Source organism: Platichthys flesus, chromosome 21 (assembly GCF_949316205.1).
Source record: "Platichthys flesus chromosome 21, fPlaFle2.1, whole genome shotgun sequence".
NCBI classification, from domain to species: Eukaryota; Metazoa; Chordata; class Actinopteri; order Pleuronectiformes; family Pleuronectidae; genus Platichthys; species Platichthys flesus.
This window is the reverse complement of record NC_084965.1, coordinates 10,867,175-10,885,271: the sequence shown is the minus strand read 5'-3', so window position 1 is coordinate 10,885,271 and position 18,097 is coordinate 10,867,175. Positions and strand designations below refer to the sequence as shown.

The 18,097-nt window shown below is 43.9% G+C and overlaps 2 protein-coding genes across 2 annotated transcripts; one reads left to right on the top strand and one right to left on the bottom strand.

Annotated features, from left to right (window-relative positions):
* Nucleotides 1-2,813: 2,813 nt before the first annotated feature.
* Nucleotides 2,814-13,065, top strand: si:ch211-217a12.1 (alanine aminotransferase 2-like). Its single transcript, XM_062379476.1, has 11 exons — nt 2,814-3,110; nt 6,744-6,833; nt 7,109-7,217; nt 7,415-7,548; nt 7,952-8,195; nt 8,640-8,719; nt 9,073-9,209; nt 9,703-9,877; nt 11,202-11,357; nt 11,451-11,563; nt 12,070-13,065. Exons 1-11 carry the CDS (start codon nt 2,964-2,966, stop codon nt 12,158-12,160), a joined length of 1,476 nt encoding a protein of 491 aa, XP_062235460.1. The 5' UTR covers nt 2,814-2,963; the 3' UTR covers nt 12,161-13,065.
* Nucleotides 13,066-13,135: 70 nt separating this feature from the next.
* Nucleotides 13,136-18,021, bottom strand: pdia4 (protein disulfide isomerase family A, member 4). The gene is made up of 10 exons (XM_062379474.1): nt 17,731-18,021; nt 16,586-16,760; nt 16,157-16,362; nt 15,909-16,047; nt 15,580-15,785; nt 15,099-15,257; nt 14,673-14,824; nt 14,395-14,551; nt 14,041-14,274; nt 13,136-13,831 (listed from the first exon to the last, which is right to left on the bottom strand). The coding sequence occupies exons 1-10, from the start codon at nt 17,804-17,806 to the stop codon at nt 13,416-13,418; spliced, it is 1,920 nt and encodes a 639-aa protein (XP_062235458.1). The 5' UTR covers nt 17,807-18,021; the 3' UTR covers nt 13,136-13,415.
* Nucleotides 18,022-18,097: the final 76 nt, after the last annotated feature.

Genomic DNA, 18,097 nt, shown 5'->3' with positions numbered 1-18,097 from the left:
CCAAATGACATGCAATGTGAGTGTGAGACTATTTACCGACCAACTAAGACAGTTCCTGTTAATCTTCACTATCTCGTATCTTTCTGCTATGACTGGAGGGCGGTTTGTGTGTTTGTCTGTTGACTTTCCCCCATAAGGTTCAGGAGATTAGAACCTGCACATATTCAGGTTTTTTATCATTTCTTATGTTGAATGTATTCTCTGCCATTTTACTTTTCTAGTTTGCTTTACTTTTTTACTTTGCAAACCTCTAAATTGAAATCAAATCTTTTACTTTGAAAATTGAAACTGTCATGAAACTCCAGTTGTACAACTGGAGATGTAACAGCAGAAGAAGAGCATATTCTATACACTCTACATTGTATATGGCGTACTGTATAGCTTCTTAATGGCTTATGCAATATTGTATATTTAGAGCATTGAGTTTGGCATATGCTCTAAATGTCATACGCCACATTGTAATGTCTCTAAGTGACATCAGCTATACCGTATATGGATGATGGAGTCTAACATGTTCTTGGACAAGGTTTATCATGTGACAGCTTCGGGTTATTTGACCTTTGCTCTTCTCACTACACTGAGGTGAGCAAAATTTAAATATATTGACCTTACATATTTACCGGCAGTAGATTTAGGAAATAGGGGCCTGTTTTACTCTAATATTTAATATGTGACGTTGATCTATACTTTCAAATTAGTCACAGGCTAAATTTAACAGGCTGTGTTCTGTGACGTTGCCATAACATGCCCATCGTGACACACTGAAGTCACTGGGGCATCACATGCTTGTAAGTTTGGGATATCGAATGTCTTCGCGACTGTCAAGAGGGAGGGGTTCTCTCAGTTTCTCACTCTGTCCTCCTCACACAGTTAATTGCCCAAAGAAAGTGCAAACAAATCAGCGGCTTAGTCTTCTCGTATTTCCATGTTCATACTCGATAACTGGCTATTCTGGACTAACATCATTCCATTGGTGTGATATAGATCTTTTTTTTCAGTCTGTTTCCCCTAAAACAGAATTTGAAAGGGTAACTTGGCATTAGTGTAAGCTACAGGTTTTGCCAATGTACAACTTTATTTTAGATGTCTCATGTTCATGGAAGGGAGCACGTGAACAGTGCAAAAATATTTCTTGCCAAAATTATGAAAAATACAATTTAAAGTAAAAAAAATTGTTTCAATAGTAACAATTTGCTTTTTCATTGAAAGCATGTGGGCATGTCACAGTTAAGAAGTTTTTAAAGACAAGACCTCTGGAGGATGTCCACAGAATTGGTTTTTGATCATTTTTAATATCTGGTAAGTTGGATGTGTGAGTTTGTTTTTGTTTGCTCAGATTATTCATCACCAACTGACACAAAGTTGTGCCCGGTGATCTGAGCCAGTTAACACAGACTTTATGTTGAACTCAGTGACAGCAGGTCCCACCCACTTTTCCAGCCTGTTGAGCAGTAACTTCTGGACGAATTATAAACCACTGATAAGGACAATTCTTGGCTTGTGAGGCTTTGGAATTATACATTAAACTTTCGTATTTTTAGCTATCTATTTATATGACCCGACATTAACTCTACATTTTTATCCAAGGTGACTTACAACCAGGTGATATTATTAAAGCTTCAGCTAACAGAATAAGCATTAAGATCTAAGTTTGGTCAATAAGACAAAGTGCAGGAAAGCATCACAGTCATTTTTAATTAGGCACCATAGACTTGATATCAGAAGAGATAAGAGCTTCTCATAGATAGAGAGGGACTCTCCTGTGGGGAGGGGATGGGATAATAACGATTGTCATCGTCATGACACAATGAAATAATGTCCAGTGAGATTGCATTCAAACCAAGAAAGCACTTTGCCCTAGATGCCCATATCAGAATGATTAGAGATTAATGCAATTAAAAGCTACTGAAAAGTTCAGAAAGATAAGAACTGAGGCCTGAGTGGTAGACTCTGCATCTGCCTGCAGGTCTTCAGTCACAGAGAAGAGAACTGTATCAGTGTAGTGGCTGTTCTTCAAGCCAAACTGATTTGGCTCTGAGTTCTGTGAAAGGAATTCTGAGACCTGTTTGAAAACATTCCATTTAGATTAGAAGAGACACCTGGATTCCTCAATGAATTACTTATCTTCTTTTGCAAAAGAGAAGCTTCCAAGTTAAACTTTTTCACTGACATATACGGACATATTCCTGAATTTCTCTTGAGGGACTGTACGTGAAGTCCGAGTCAGTTGCCTCAGACATTTAAATGTATACATCATGTCCTGCCTCCAGCACTCTCTACCCTGTATGTATACTTACGAATTTGTTCTGTATGTCACTTTTCTATACTTACTCTTCTTTACATGTGCCAGTGACATTGTGCCTAAATTATCTGTATTTATGTTTTCTTTTTAAAAACAATGATCAACCAAAACACCAAAACACCATCCCCTCAACTGAGTGTTTCCGAACATTGTCCTGTTGTTGTGAGCATGTCTGACCCAAACAATCTACTGCTGCATTCTTCATGTGTGAAAGACAAACTCTGAACTACAGCCATGTTCATCAGCATTTTTTTTTCTATTTTCATGTGTTTTCTTAATTTGCAGTGCGTTGAGCTCTCTCCTCCACCGTAGTTATACCCAAAAGTGTTCTTTGAAGCTTCAAAGCAAAACGGTTTCTTGACCTTGCATGAAAGTTGTGTGTTTTCCTACAGATCCTGAAGGCGTCTCTTGGCACGCTGCTGGGGCCAGAGGCGAAGTTGAAGTTGAAGATCCAACCAACCAGGAGCAGGAGCGAGCGAGGCGTGGCGTGGAGTGGGAATATGAACAGAGGGAGTCCACTGACACGGAGCTGAGGAGCTGCAGGAGGGGAAGTCAACACACGAGCGGAGCCGATTCCTGCTTCAACCACCGGCACAAATCCTCCCGCAACCACCGCTGTCAATTCTCCGGCTGCGATTCAGATCCACTGCGGGAGACCGAGATGTCCCAGGAGGCAGCGAACGGGGGGTCGCCCCGCGGCCGGGTGCTCACTCTGGAGAACATGAACCCCAACGTGAAGCGGGTGGAGTACGCGGTCCGGGGCCCCATCGTCCAGAGAGCGGTGCAGATAGAGAAGGAGCTGAAAGAGGTAAACACAGGAGTTTAATAAGGCATTTCATATTTCACATCTTTATTATTTTTCTTTAAAGCACTGAAACATATATATATATATATATATATATTATAGGACGTCATGTATAATAATAGAAAAGTGTTTCAGTGGATTTGGCACTGGGCAGCACTACAAGTAAAGCTCTTCAGTATTTCTACTTTAAGTATCACATTTTTGCTGGAGAGAAACCAAAGAAATGTACTCAATTACTTTACTTAAGTACCATTTTTCAGTACTTGTACCTCGCTGAAGTAGTTCCCAACTGCAGCTCAACAACAGGATGAAATAATAGACTTTGAACTCCACTGGAGTATATTTAAAGTATTTGCAGTGCATGTTAGAGTACGTAATGTACAGTCTTATAGAGTTCATGATAGGGTAATACTTAATCCCAAGCGTGATTTAATAAAAAAACTAACAATAGGCCTTTCTTCATTGAGGGGATGTAAACCTGTCACAGTGAAAAAAGCAGATATGTGATTGCTAACATTTAAATTAGCTGAATTCCATTTATCTGCTGTGGTTTCAGGGTCCTGGTATTGGGCACCTGTCTTAATGCTGGAAATAGATATAATAATGTCAGAGATGAAAGAAGTATTAAGAGCAGTTGTTGTTGATTTTTTGCTGACTGGCTGAGGGAGTGAAAGGGCCGTGGACAGAGGGTCAGCTTTTAAATGTCCTTGCATACCAGAGTCCCTCGTGTTCCTCAGCCTCGGCTCTCCCGTGCATAACAACTCATGTTACATTCTGCTGTGCTCATATTGATCTGCTGTTCCCTCCCGAGGAAGGACACGCAGCTTGAAGTGGAAGACCCTTTTTAAAAAGCGTTGATGCAACTCTCTGCAGTTATGTTCTCTTTACAGGACACGTAACAGAGCCGTTGGAGGAAGGGGCCTCTCTGAGCAAACTCTATAGCCCCGAGGTGGCTCTGTACGTTGAGGATGGTTATTACATAAGAGGAGAGGATTCATTCTCTGCCCTGTTTTGTCTTTGTGCCTTTGCCCACCTCCCTCCTCCCGCAGACACTTCCTTGGAAGAGCTTGGTGCAGCTGTGAGGTCCCGGCAGCGTTATGCAGGGCCTCTCTCTCTCTCTCTCTCTCTCTCTTTTATAGGCAAAAAGCGCCAGAGTTCTTGGTAGTCCACAATTTTTTGCCCCCGCTCGAGAAAGGGAATGCCAAAAACAAAATGTTATGATTGACCGGAATCTTTGCTGCGGTTCATGAATAATAAACGTTTATGACGTTTATTATTCATGAATTTTAAAGGTTTAAATGAGATAGGTCAGCTCTAAAGTCCAGAAAAATAAGAGCGAAACATTAGATGGAAAAATATGTGTTTCGGCAAACCTGCTTCGTGCATGACATGCTGATAGTGTGTGAGTTACTTTTTAATTGTGATTTTCCTGAGAAAACACTGCTTGTGCTGAAAAGACAAAAGAAAGTTTCCTCTTTAATTTTCACTGTCACCTGTTAAGCATCAGCTGATTAAAATGTGTCCAGATAAAGGAAGCACCAGGAGGTCAGGAGGGTTCATACAACCGCAGCTCAGTCTACTCCTCTGGAGTTTGCTTCCTGTCACATCTGCGACTGAAACACTTTTGGCTGATGGCTCAGCAGTTTTTATGCAATTGTGTGTATATGTGTGCCGGTGCAGTGATGACTCTTATAAATCCTCATCCAGACATTTGACAGTGATCTAATTCAGTCCTGGATCTCATTCAGTCTGCAAGTGTCTGTAACATAAACGAGGCGACAATAGAGCCAGAGATCATAAAAAGAATCCACCTGAATTCTCTCTCCTCCCAGTTTCATCTCAGTTGGAATCGTATCAGTGCTGTTGATTCAAATCACATGAGCCGAGAAGCAGTGGCTCCTTTTCCATTTGCGTCAGTCAGAGATTGAATAAGCACACTTCCAGTGATCGTATCCTGAAAGCTCTCACTAGGATGATAGTTTTAAGGTTGCGTCACAAGACTGAGTGAAATGTGAATTCCTCACGGTTGTCAGGCTAGGCTCCATTCATCCCGCTGACCCCTCTTAGCTTTGCAAGGTTCACTGGTCCAGCCTGCGTGATCGGTGCCTGGTGGTGCTGGAGAACTCGGTGCTGAACTGGGGGGAAGCGAGCGGCTTCTCCCCCCCCAGCTCCCCCACAGAACAGCAGCGTCTTTGTTGCTGGGGAGCAGGCAGGGACAGGGACTAAAAAGGAAACGTGCGGCATCCAGTTACTGAGATTTCAATCACATCACGTTTTACTTATCTCTCTACCCAGGGTGCCTTGCAGGTCTCACTCCTGCTGTCATGCAAGGACACAGAAATGAAAATATTGACAAGAGAAAAGTTCGACCTGTGCCCCTGGAGGCCCGTTTCCTGGTAACTTTATGTCGTAAAACATGCTGAATCATGACAAAGATCATGTAAACAAGTTTTTAAAGATATTCAAAAGTGAGCACAAGTGTTCTGTGCTCTGAGTACTTAGGTCATGTAAAGGTTATTGAGAAACAAGTTATTTACATACAGGCCAATTGTGCTTTGTTTATTTTTTTTGCCGTGCCAATCTCTGCGGGGGAGAAATGAAAGACTTGTGATAACGGCTTGGCCATTAACATATGAATATCATGATCAAGATCAACTTAAAGTCATGATTGGAAATGTAACACAGGTTCAGGTGACTGCAGTTGAGTCTTAGTGAGAGCAGGTCTGTCTGTAGCTTTAAAGTGATGACAGGACATTCCTGTGCTTAAACTCAAACAGCCACGTGGAACTTTGTTTGAATGTGTGTTGAGAGAGAAGAGAAGAAAAGAAATCTAGCTTCATTTTCAATCACATGGGTGAGGCCCTGGCACTGATCTGCTGATTTGCATGTTGTATGATTTGTGCAGCTTTCACAAGACTGGGAAAGGGATTATAAAACGGATATACCTGAATTTTAGGCCCTTTAAAAGTCTTAAATATGGGAAGATGATACTTATGTAAGCAGAACAGTCCAGCAGGCACCAAACCAGAGCCTGCAGCATCCAATTTGGGACATGCTGATTCAATAGAGAGGAAGAGTGAGTGGATTGAAGCAGCAAAAGGGTTTAGATGAGGAGTGAAATGAAACGATCCAAGCTCATCATGCAATTTCTTACTAAGCCAGTGATTTTTGAGCATTACAACTCCAAACACTGAGGGGTTTGTGTTTTCTGTGAGCAGCAGCAGCAGTATTGTCCAGCTCCTGCTGCACTGGGCCAAAATCGACTCCAGCCGGGGTCTGTGTGAAAGAAAAGGCCGCTAATGAGAGAAGATGCTTGTGTGGGTGTTTCAGGGGCTCCCGGGGGGGATGTGTTTGTTGGTAGCAATATAAAAGGGTGGGATATGTGACTCATTTCATTCGCTCACCACAGAGGGAGGGCGTGGGACAGTATGTGTTCCTCATGGTGATGACCTCTAAGAACCAATATCACTAAATCTGTCTTTAATCCACTGTGGTGTCATTAACCTGTAGCTCTACGTGTTGACTCATGTCTCACGTCTCACGTAACTGTTCTACGACTTTACACCACACATTGTCTTTCACCATATCCAAGTTCCAGCTTTTTCCACAGTCTCTCTGTTTGCACGTCTTTTTCAGGGAGTCAAGAAACCGTTCACAGAAGTCATCAAGGCAAACATCGGCGACGCCCACGCCATGGGTCAGAAACCAATCACATTCTTCCGACAGGTTAGTGCCCCTCAGCAAAGTTTGCCTCAGGTCAAGGTGCTTATGTATCATATGTATGGAGCACTCATTATAGGTGTATGCTGTTTAACTGGATTTGCAACTTGTGTGTGTGTCTGTAGCTGGGCTTGGCTCCAGCTCCCCCCACAAGCCTGTGGTTAAGCAGTTTAGATATTGGATGGATATATTTATATATACATGTACATGTACGTATGTGTGTGTGTATCATATAAAACTGATTTAAGGATTACATTTTTTCTTTTTGGTCTCCACCTCAGGTCTTGGCGTTGTGTTCTTACCCCGAGCTCCTGGAAGATGACAAGTTTCCCTCAGACGCCAAACAGAGAGCGCGGCGTATTCTCGAGGCCTGCGGCGGCCACAGTATAGGTCAGTCAACTCCCCCCCTCATTCTACCAACCGCATTGGCCAAACCTCTCCTTACAGCAACGGAAGTCTCCCTCCATTTGTTAATTCATTAATCATTCATTCAGACCCTCCGAGCCTGTGACACTGTTTAAACAGAACATGGACCGATCAATGTCGAGTTTTCTGTTTGAATCGAAGTTCACTGTCCTGTGTTCTAGGGGCGTACAGTGCCAGCCAGGGGATCGAGTGCATCCGTCAGGATGTGGCCCGCTTCATCGAGAGGAGAGACGGTGGAATCCCCTCCAACCCTGACCACATCTACCTCTCCACCGGGGCCAGTGATGCCATCGTGGTAAAAGTCACACTCCTCATCGTCTCACTGACGTACTTTGGCCTCAAAACTGTTTTTCAACAGTCAGTGTGTTGCGTTAATCCCGCGTAGATGACGTATTTTGATACAAGGCCAACGGGTCATTCCACCTGCAGACCTTTGTCCCTGTCAGACCAGCATTCTCTGGTTTTACCCAATCTAATCAGGCTACTACTGAATGACCTACAGACCTAAGATACACCCAGCTACTGCACTGCCAGATACCTGCTGTGTGGGGTTGTTAGTGTCAGATTGTGTTTAAGTATCCTGTATGTGTGTTGGTTTCACTCCACACACGCCGGATTGGTTATGCACATGAACATCCTGCCAATCTATATTTCTTCAAAATAAAGGTTTCTTCTCTCCTTCTTTTTCTCTGATCTAGACCATGCTGAAGTTGCTGGTGTGCGGTGAGGGTCGGGACCGTACGGGGGTGATGATCTCCATCCCTCAGTACCCGCTGTACTCGGCCGCCCTCGCCGACCTGGCTGCCGTGCAGATCAATTACTACCTGGATGAGGAAAAGTGTTGGGGTTTGGACGTTGCAGAACTCAGGAGGTCACTGACCGAAGCCAGAAAGCACTGCAACCCCCGGGTCCTGTGCATCATCAACCCTGGAAACCCCACCGGTATGTGTGGCGCTCACCACGTGCCATGAAACCGTGGCTGGAGTTTTTAAATCAGATATAGAAAACTGGGCCTTTTCTAATGCCTCATGTCAAACGGCAGCAAGTGTCGTTTCCAGTTTCAGACACATCCAGCTTGTGACTAAGGTGTGGTCGGACTCATTGTTTGCTAATTGCTATGAGCTGGCAGCAGGAAGATTAATAAAAAAAAAAAACTGATCTAACGTCAGTGCTGAGCTTTGTCACTTTCATTATGAGGGCACATTATGAAGATAGAAATCTGCACACTGTATTTGTTATACACAGCAATGTAAAGATGGTAGGATGAGATAAATTGTTGAATATCAAATCATGTGATCATGTTTTGTGATTTGTTTTTGTTGTCGCTGTGTCTGTGCACCTCTCTTCTCATCCTCCTCACACTTGTGTCGTTGTGCGGTTTGACAGGTCAGGTCCAGAGCAGGCAGTGCATCGAAGACGTGATCCGATTCGCTAAAGAGGAGCATCTCTTCCTCATGGCTGATGAAGTAATTCACACAAGTCATTTCCTCTTTTTTTGTCCCACTCCCTGTTTCTTCTCGTCTTTAAATAACGGGTTAACGATAAATCACATGGGTTTCTCTAGAGCGTGCTGCGTTCAGGCTCCACCTGATGATCCTGAACCCTAGTGTATTGTTTGTTTAATGTATATGAAGGACGAAAAATGCAAACAATCACATACACAATTGATTTGGTTACTTATTTATGTATTGCTATATTTATTTATTCATGTATTTTGGTGTGCATATAGAAATTAGATAGATGTAGATATTCTGCACGTATAATCTGATGAATTATTTTTGGATCGTATGTTTATCTCCATTTGTTTTTCTGATTTCAGGTCTACCAGGATAATGTGTATGCAGAAGGCTGTAAATTTCACTCCTTCAAGAAGGTGCTGTTTGAGATGGGACCAGAATACTCAAGCACAGTGGAGATGGCCTCTTTCCACTCTACCTCCAAATGCTACATGGGAGAGTAAGTTACGAGAGGCGCACACACACACCCACCCACACACACACACACACATACACACACTTGGCGACTGTGGCTCAGGGGTAAGTGCAGGTCGTCTACTGGTCGGATGGTCAATATTTTTTAATCTCTGGCTCCTCCAGTCTGCATACCAAAGTGTCTTCCGGCAAAACACTGAACTTCTAGAGTGTGAATGGATGTATGAATGATAAGCTGTTTGCTGACAGATAAATTATGACTATTTTATAGATAAAAAAATGTTTTGTTTACAACACATCGACATCCGAGTCTCTTCGTCTTTCTAAGTCGAAATCTTTGTGGGCATCTTCTCCCCTTATGGCACCTCCTTTTCATCCTGAGATATTGGTATTCTTCTTGTTTTTTTCCATTTTTTGCTTTGTTATAAATGTCACCAACACACCTGCTCACTCGCTGTGAAGTTCCAGAAAATGTCACTTCATGTCTGACTCTCTCCTTTTCAACTGGTGTTTGTCAGGTGTGGATTCCGTGGAGGTTACATGGAGGTGATCAACATGGACCCTGAGGTGAAGGCCCAACTCATCAAACTGGTGTCGGTGCGTCTGTGTCCCCCCATCCCCGGACAGGCTCTGCTAGACCTGGTGGTCAACCCCCCGCAGCCCGACGAGCCGTCCTACACCCTGTTTATGAAGGTGTGGTAATAAACTTGGATTAAAGGGATAGTTTACCAAAATATTAAAATTCACTCATTATCTACTGAACACTATGCCGATGGAGAGGTGGGTAAAGTGTTTGACTTCAAAAAACTCTTTTGGAGTTTCAGGGGTAAACAGCGTTTCAGCCAAATCCAATAAAATGGAAGTAAATGGCAGAGAAAAACATTAAATGCCTCCATACTGCTCATGTGGTGTCATCCAAGTGTACGAAATTCACTCGCTGATCTCATCTCACGAGAACTCGCCATAGCTTCAGTGGTGAGTAGATAATGAGTAAACTCAAATTTTTTGGACGAACTATCCCTTTAAACACACACTCTGGAAACACCCTTAGTGCATGCAAACACAGGCTGTCCTTACACTATGCAAATATTTGTAAATGCCAGGATGTAACAAAGCCTGTTTTGAATGTGTTAAAGTCCTCATGTGGCTCTAAGTCAGTTGTGAATAATCAGCTGTTTTGACCTGTGCTTCATTGTTTCTGATAAACTTTGAGATCTGTCAAGAGGAGCAGAAGCGTTATACATTTTACATTATACATTATTGTGTCCATTAGGCCCATGGTCAGGCAAGAGCATTGTGCAGTTAAAAGGAATCCATTAGGCCTGCAGTCGTTTGTGTGTTTACTGATACTATAAATGTCGAGTTGTGAGATTTATTGCTCTGTGTATAGAACACAACTGCATTCTTCAGGATGAGAGCATCATTATGGATGTTAAGCATTTTCTAAAAGTTTATTTTCTGTATCTAGAGATAAAAATGACCTTTTGTGATATAATGGTGTGACGTGAGGTATTGGTTCCTGCCCTATACTTCGCCACCTATAGAAATCAACACACACAGGACCTTTCTCATGACTGACCTGCCGAGGATTTGATTACAGCCTGTAGGAACCAGAGCCTCGCCAAAATATTTATCAGCACGTCGGTCAAATGTTCAAACCCAGTTCAGCAATAACAGTAAACCTCGCCCAGAGTCATCTTACATTGGAATTTGCTGCTCCCGTCCACCTTCAGAGGGTGTGACGTTACACTGCAACAAAGACGTGCAGAGCCCGCTGCACAGCTCAGTGTTCTACTTTCCTCTCCTGGGTCTCAATTTAAAGATTGGGTTCACAGCCAAACCATAAATATCAAGGTCCTGCAGTGAAAGAAAACCAGTGTGTTTTATTGAGCTTCAGTTCTCCCACAGTTTGATTCAGGTGGTCACACTACAACAATACAATCCCACATCACTGTCTGGGAGGATCCAGAACCCTCAGGCGCTCACCTAACGGTTTGACCTTTTATTTCTCCTGCAGGAGCGGACGGCGGTGCTGGCGGCGTTGGCAGAGAAGGCCAGGCTAACAGAACAGATCTTCAACACAGTGCCTGGCTTCACGTGTAATCCGGTCCAGGGGGCCATGTACACCTTCCCCCGCCTCAACTTATCTCAGAAGGCCATCGACAAGGCCAAGGTCGGCCACGCTTACACACTGTGTCAGCCTGATTTATTCATCTTTGTAGACAATCCTTAATATATGTGTTTGTGTGTGTGTGTGTGTCTGTAGGAAGAAGGCCAGATCCCTGACATGTTCTACTGTATGAAGCTGCTGGAGGAGGAGGGGATCTGTCTGGTGCCCGGTAGCGGATTTGGGCAGAGAGAGGGAACCTTTCACTTCAGGTGAGTAAAGAGACTTTGGCAGTTCAAACCCATAGACTGTTTATAAAGATGGAGGACGACTGCTCCCCAAAAGTGAAGCCAAAATCACCATGATTGACCCCTGGTGGCTGGCTGCAGTATTAAAGTCAGAGAACAAGTCAAATGTTTTTTTCTGAAAGTTGTTTTTTGGCATTTTTGGTTGTTCTTATCACACTTATATATGTCCAAATGCTCATTTTTTAATAAATTGGTATTAATTAGTTATTTAATGCTATAAAATGAGGTAAAACGCCATGATTGACAGCTGATTGGCGGAGCATGTGTTTCGGTTGTACTTCGAAACTGTATCTAATGTGAGATGGCAGCTCTATTTGCGCTTCATCTCTCGACAGTGGAAGAGGAGACGCATCGTCCATCTTTAAAAACACTAAGTTTAAACCTTAAAAGAATGTTTTGTTGTATCCACATAAAAACTGAGTGGCACCTTTAACCCGATTCCCCTCTTTTGATTACGTCCTCCTCTGCAGGATGACCATACTGCCGCCCACCGACAAGTTGAAATTTGTGCTGGAGAAGATCCGCGACTTCCACCTGAGGTTCACTCAGGAGTTCTCCTAACGATCCTCCAACCCGGTGCTGCATCTCCAGAACAAACTCAGTCCCGGTATCTTCAAGTGCCTTTGAGCCCATTTCACATCAGTGAAGAACCTTGAACATATTTTTGAGAGAGCTAGTGAAAATATGTGCCCTTATGCACATAAAGCTTATCAAGATTATAAGTGCACAATGAACTTACCCGGCCAATTTTGTAAAGTTCACAAGTTGTTTTTAGATGGATAATATATTTCAGACGTCACCTGTGACAAGTGCATCTCTCTCCAGCCAAGACTTTTTGTTTGTGTAAAGGCTCATTTATTCTCAATGTTAAAGAAAGACAGAGCCCTCCGTCCACACTCTGCATTGATTTTGTCTGATGTTGTGCACGTCCTCTGGAAGCTCCCAGGTACGGAAGAGTATTACTGGAAATCACGGAGGGCAGTGTAGCTCGTGGTTCAAGTGAGACAACTCCAGGAAGCAGGCAGAAATTGGAACTAAGAATTTTTCGGTCACATGTGGGAGTATATTGAATCGCCTCACTGACCACAGCAGTTAAAAACGATGCTTTTACCTGTTTCTCATGAGGTACATTAATCACTATCTCCTCCAACTTCAACATGTTTGTCAGAAACCCAACTGTGTGCTGCCCTCTAGTGGATATATTGCCTAACAACTGTGCCAACATGAGGCACATATTACATGGAACTAGTCAGTGATGACATAGCTTTTAAAAGCTGTTTCTGTTTTCATGCGTAGAGGCAGAATAAATGAGCCTTTAAGTGATTACTTGATTGACCTTGCTGTCTGTGAATGAGAGTGAGTGAGAATGAGTCCTGCCAGTGAAATCCTTAACTGTCTCTTACTAATTGTTCTAAAATGACATTAAAACACTTGAATTAAAAAATAAAAATTCATGCTGGATCTTACATTTGAAATATATCTGACAAAGCTTTTGTCTTGTATGTTTTCATTCACAGTAACAAAAAGAGTCTCACATTGTGTTGGCACGCAGAGCCGCCATCATTTTCAGTTTTATTTAAAAAGACTTAAATCTTCAATAGTGCTTACATGCTTTTAGAAACAGAAGCTGAATCTCTTTGAATGAACAGAAACTAAAATGATGATTGAACGTAATTATCATCACAGCAACTTAGTAACACCGTTTAACCTCTCAGAGGCCCCCCCCCACCCCTCTTCGGGTCCTCCCCTCAGGGTCCTCCAAGTCTCTGCCCGAGCACAGTAAGAGTTCTTAAGCTACTGGTTAGGAGCAGGCGTCTCAAAGTTCATCTCTCTGCTGTGATAGCTTTGTGGCGTGCTTTTCCACAAACTTACTCAGTGCCTCCACTGTTCTGTCGCCACCTTCCAGTTTGACGGGGCTCTGCTTGTTGTTGCTTGGGGCAAAGTATATAGTGGGGAAGCCCTCCGTTTTGTAGTTCTCGTTTGGCACGTCGTTGGCGGAGGCGTCCATCTTGGCGATCACCAGGTCCTTCTCCCCTTTGTACTTTTTGCCCAGAGCCAAATAATCAGGCTCCAGTTTCTTGCAGTGGCCGCACCAGGGGGCGTAGAACTCAATCAGGACGTCTTTCTGAGTATCCATGACGATCTCGTCGAAGGTTTTTCCTACCACGACCTTCACAGGTCCTTTGTTGTTCTTTGGCACCGGCTGGGACTTGATGATAGGTTTGAGCTTTCCTGTGAAAAAAGAGAAAGAAGTAGCAAATGTTAAAAATCCAAAACAGATATTTGGAAGCTGAGAGATTTTTTTTTTCTTTGATCATTTTGTCAAAATATTAAATGTTAAAATATGTTTTTATAAAAATCGGCCTCTTACATTACACAAAATATACATAGATACATCATATCAGAAGTGCGGAGATAAAAAGCAACCACTCGACACCCACCTTTCTTAAATGCGATAACAAAGTCATGCAGCACCTCAGAGTCAAACTCCTCGGGCTCCATGGCAAACTTCTTTCCTCCGTCGGCCAGAATTCCCACGTTTACTTCCTCTCCGCTATCACTCAGGCCGAGGCTCTTCAGCTCTTCTGCGTAGTCTTCCTCATCAGCGATGGCAAACGTGTACTCTGGGAAGTCTTTGGCCACGTCAAGCACCTTGGACCTCCAGAACTGTGTAGCTGAAAATAAAGAGATTCATCAAAAGGTTGTTAAATTGTCTACAGGTTTTAAAATATGCTGGATTAAAATTTAAATCATTTGACAGAGACCAAACCAAGACAGCACTTTAACAAACTCACCTTTCCTGTAGTCGAAGCTGAAGTCGATTCCGTAGTACACAACCACCAGGGGTCGTTTGGTGTAACGTTTAGCATCGTTGCTTGGTTTCCTGTGGCCCACCAGAGGAATCACATGCTTTTTGAAGAACTCCTGCACCTCTGACACGGCTGTGGATTCCTATGAAATGAAAAAGACGGAGTTCATAAGTTTCAGAACAAGAGATATGGATAAAGCAGTATCAACATTCAAAACCGAAAAGACGGAATCGAGGGTTTTATAATGAGATAGAGATTCGTACCTCCACTGCGAGTGTGTGTGACGCCGGCTCATACTTGGAGCGGAACTTTTCAGGCTGGGTGATGACGACCTGACCCGGTGACGCTTTGAGCAGTTTGGCCACCTCGGAGCTGAAGGTGTGACGGAAGGTGAAGTCTTCCCTGAGAGCGTTACCTGCCAGACGGACGAGCGACAGTGAGAATAACATCCACAGATCAACGAAAGATAGAATGGAACTTCCAACAGGAAAATAAAAGGAACTGAAGGCTATTGATTCCCCATCACAAATTTGATCTCACATGAATGCTATGTCAGCGATGTTTTGTCAAATGGTCCATAACACTAATACCTGTAAAACTACAGGCCAAGTCCTCTCAAAGTGTTGACATCTTGGTGGCCCCAAATTCAAGAACATACAGTAACCATGAACAAATGCTGGATTACTTACACGCCTCGATGTAGATCTCATAGGCTGCGTCCTCGTCGCTGGAGAAAACGCCAACGATGACGCCGTCGTCGCCATCCTTGATGAGCTCCTGCACCTGCTTTCCTGCCTGGACCTGTTTGGAGGGAGGCCCTGCCTGCTCACTCATGTAGTCGACAATCCCTGATGAGAAAGTGAAAGAGGTGGAGCTCAGCTGACGGAGGAACAGAAGTGAAATATGCACACAGATCGACATGAAGGCAAACTGAATCCCTTGCCCATTAATGATCTCTAGACTGTAGTGGCCCACCGTTGTCCAGGTTGTTACATCACCATCTCATGTAACTCTCAATGACCAACATGTCTTTTTCAAATTTCTCAGAACAAAGAGATCTCTAACTTTTCATTCTAGAGCTGGCGATTAGCGCCACAATGAAATTCCGCTGCTTTGGTTGTTATGGGATCATCCCCCCCCCCAAACAAAACCAGCAGAGAAAGCACCTACCATGATTCTCTCTGGGTCCGTTGTAGTCAAACACCTTGCCCTTCCTGAAGATCTTGAGGCTGGGATACCCCGTCACTCCAAAGCGTGTGGCGACCTCGCTCTCGACGGTGGCGTCCACCTTAGCCAGAGGAATGGGGGGAGAGCGCTGGCTCAGCTCCTTGGCCGCCTTCTCGTACTCTGGAGCCAAACGCTTACAGTGTCCACACCTGGAGGTCATTGATAACAAGTAAATAATGAATCTTAAGTGCTGCTATTGAAAATGCTCAAACCTCACTTCCATGGAAGAGTAAGGCCCTTCTGAAGGAATCTGAGGTGTCAGTCTGACTGACCATGGGGCGTAGAACTCCACCAGGATGATGTCTGCATTGTTCACCGTCTCATCAAAGTTGTCATTGGTCAGCACCAGTGTCGCCTCAGGTGGAGGCTTCCATCCTGGCTGAGCTACCTCTGTCACCCGATCCACAATTGCTGCAGCAAACAGAGTCAACATATTAGTGCTATCGATTTTTCCAAAGCGGCAGAGTTTGTGTCTAAAGGTTGTGAGGACGCTTCACAACAGGAAACAAACTGCTCCTACCTTTCTGCGTCCTGTCTCCGTCGTAGTCCACCGGCTCTCCATTTTTCAGGATCTTGATGGTGGGATAGCCCGACACCTCGAACCGGGTCGCCAACCCGCTGGCTATCGTCGCGTCCACCTTGGCCACATGTATGGGAGGGTCGTTCTCCTTGAGAGTCTGAGCGATTTGTTCATACTCCGGGGCAAACGATTTGCAATGGCCGCACCTAAACGGTTAAAAGGGGGAACATAGAAAAACGGAGGATGTGAAAAGAAGCAGTAGAATTTGCATAGAGAATGGTTTCAGTTTCTTCTGCTCCTCCGCCACGCACCATTCATTTTTGACTTCTCAACATCTTAACACTTGGACAGCAACCAAAAATAATTGCATTGAATAAAGTGTAACATGAATAAAGCAAACATCTTTAGATGGGGAACTTCAAAACGTACCATGGAGCATAGAACTCAACTAAAACCGTGTCTTTCCCCTCAATGAACGTGTCGTAGTTGTTGTCGTTGAGAATCAGCACCCCGTTCTCTTCTTTCACCTCCGTGTCATCTTCATCCTCATCTTCCTCATCATCACTGTCCTCTTCATCAGCCTCCTCCTTCTCCTCTGTAGCATCTTAAAGACAATAAGAGAGATACGGGTTGATTTCAGGAGCAGTAAATCTGGGACATATGGCTGCGACCATCATCCTGCTTGTTTTAACACGGCAAGGCAATTTAGTGATTTCCTTCAAATCAAATTCAGACACTCTTATTCTTGGATATTCAATCAGAAACATGAATGTTAACGGCTTGAATCTGCAGCCCCGAGCCACAAATGCTGCTTGTTCACTCACAGAGCTCCTCACATGAACTTTAGCACCAAATATCTCAGTCAATATGGAGCACAATTAAATGTTGGATGAAATAACAGCTGGTTTGTCAAGCACCAGTAGCCTCCAAGAACTGGTTTCATATCTGAAAGCACCCCCCGCCCCCCACACAAATTACTTTGTTCCACATTTCCATGAGATTTTGAGATTGAAGAGTGTGAGGAAAAAGACACATTGGTATTTGTGACAGTTGTGGACATGAACTGACTGATATCCAGATGTGCACATTGTGTCCATGACATCACAGTCCTTGTTACAGGTGTGTGAATGTGTGTTACCCCATGTTTTCTGCAGCAAGTGAAGCAAAAAAAAGCAGGAGTTCCTCATCTGTGATCACAACATAGGATGTGCGCACCCGCAGTGAAGATCTGTTGTGTTTGTGTGATAAGGAAAACGTGTTTACATGTTGGAAAACTCTGACTACAAACTAAACTACAAATCCCATAGTGCTCAGCTGTTTTTGAACCAGCTCCAGAGACACGTCTGTTATATCACAAAAGGTGAATTCATAAGCTGATCCGCAGGGGTCAGGTCGGTGTGTTCATGAGCGTGTGTGTGTGGCAGCTCTGTTGACATTAGCCCATCCTGTGCGCTAGCTAGCATGCTAACAGAGCTAGCGGAGCGTGTCCAGGAACTGGTTAAAGTATCAGCCGCACACATCTTTACTGGAAGAACTCACATGTACAGACGTGGTTGTGTGAGGCTCGGTTTTACCTTCTTCACATCTGCTGACGGTCACAAGAAGAGCGACGCCGAGGAGCAGCAGCAGCAGCAGAGCGACCTTCCTCATGGTCCTCAGATGATGATGATGATGAGGAGGATGAACCGCGTTAACAAAGCAGGAGCTAATTAAACTTAGCCTGTTAGCCTGTTGGCTCGTTGGTGAATGTCATCAAAGTGTTAGACCCACAGTCCGGATCAATACTCTCTGTCAGTGTGTGTGTTTCTGTGTGTGTGTGTGACATACAAACTAATCACGTCTGAAGTCACACACTCCACCTCCCCTGTCTGCAACTTGTCTGACTTGCCACGCTGTGATTGGCTCGCCCCGCCGGCCCTCCTCCAATCACAAGTCGCCACT

Bases quoted from the DNA above. Each gene is read 5' to 3' on its own strand.
- pdia4 (XM_062379474.1), bottom strand. From the start codon at position 17,806: ATGAGGAAGGTCGCTCTGCTGCTGCTGCTGCTCCTCGGCGTCGCTCTT. The intron at 16,363-16,585 runs GTACGTTTTGAA...TTAACCGTTTAG, and splicing joins GTTGAGTTCTATGCTCCATG to GTGCGGCCATTGCAAATCGT. The intron at 14,552-14,672 runs GTACGAATCTCT...TTCATTTCATAG, and splicing joins CACACACACTCGCAGTGGAG to GAATCCACAGCCGTGTCAGA.
- si:ch211-217a12.1 (XM_062379476.1), top strand. From the start codon at position 2,964: ATGTCCCAGGAGGCAGCGAACGGGGGGTCGCCCCGCGGCCGGGTGCTC. The intron at 8,720-9,072 runs GTAATTCACACA...TTCTGATTTCAG, and splicing joins TCTTCCTCATGGCTGATGAA to GTCTACCAGGATAATGTGTA. The intron at 11,564-12,069 runs GTGAGTAAAGAG...CCTCCTCTGCAG, and splicing joins GAGGGAACCTTTCACTTCAG to GATGACCATACTGCCGCCCA.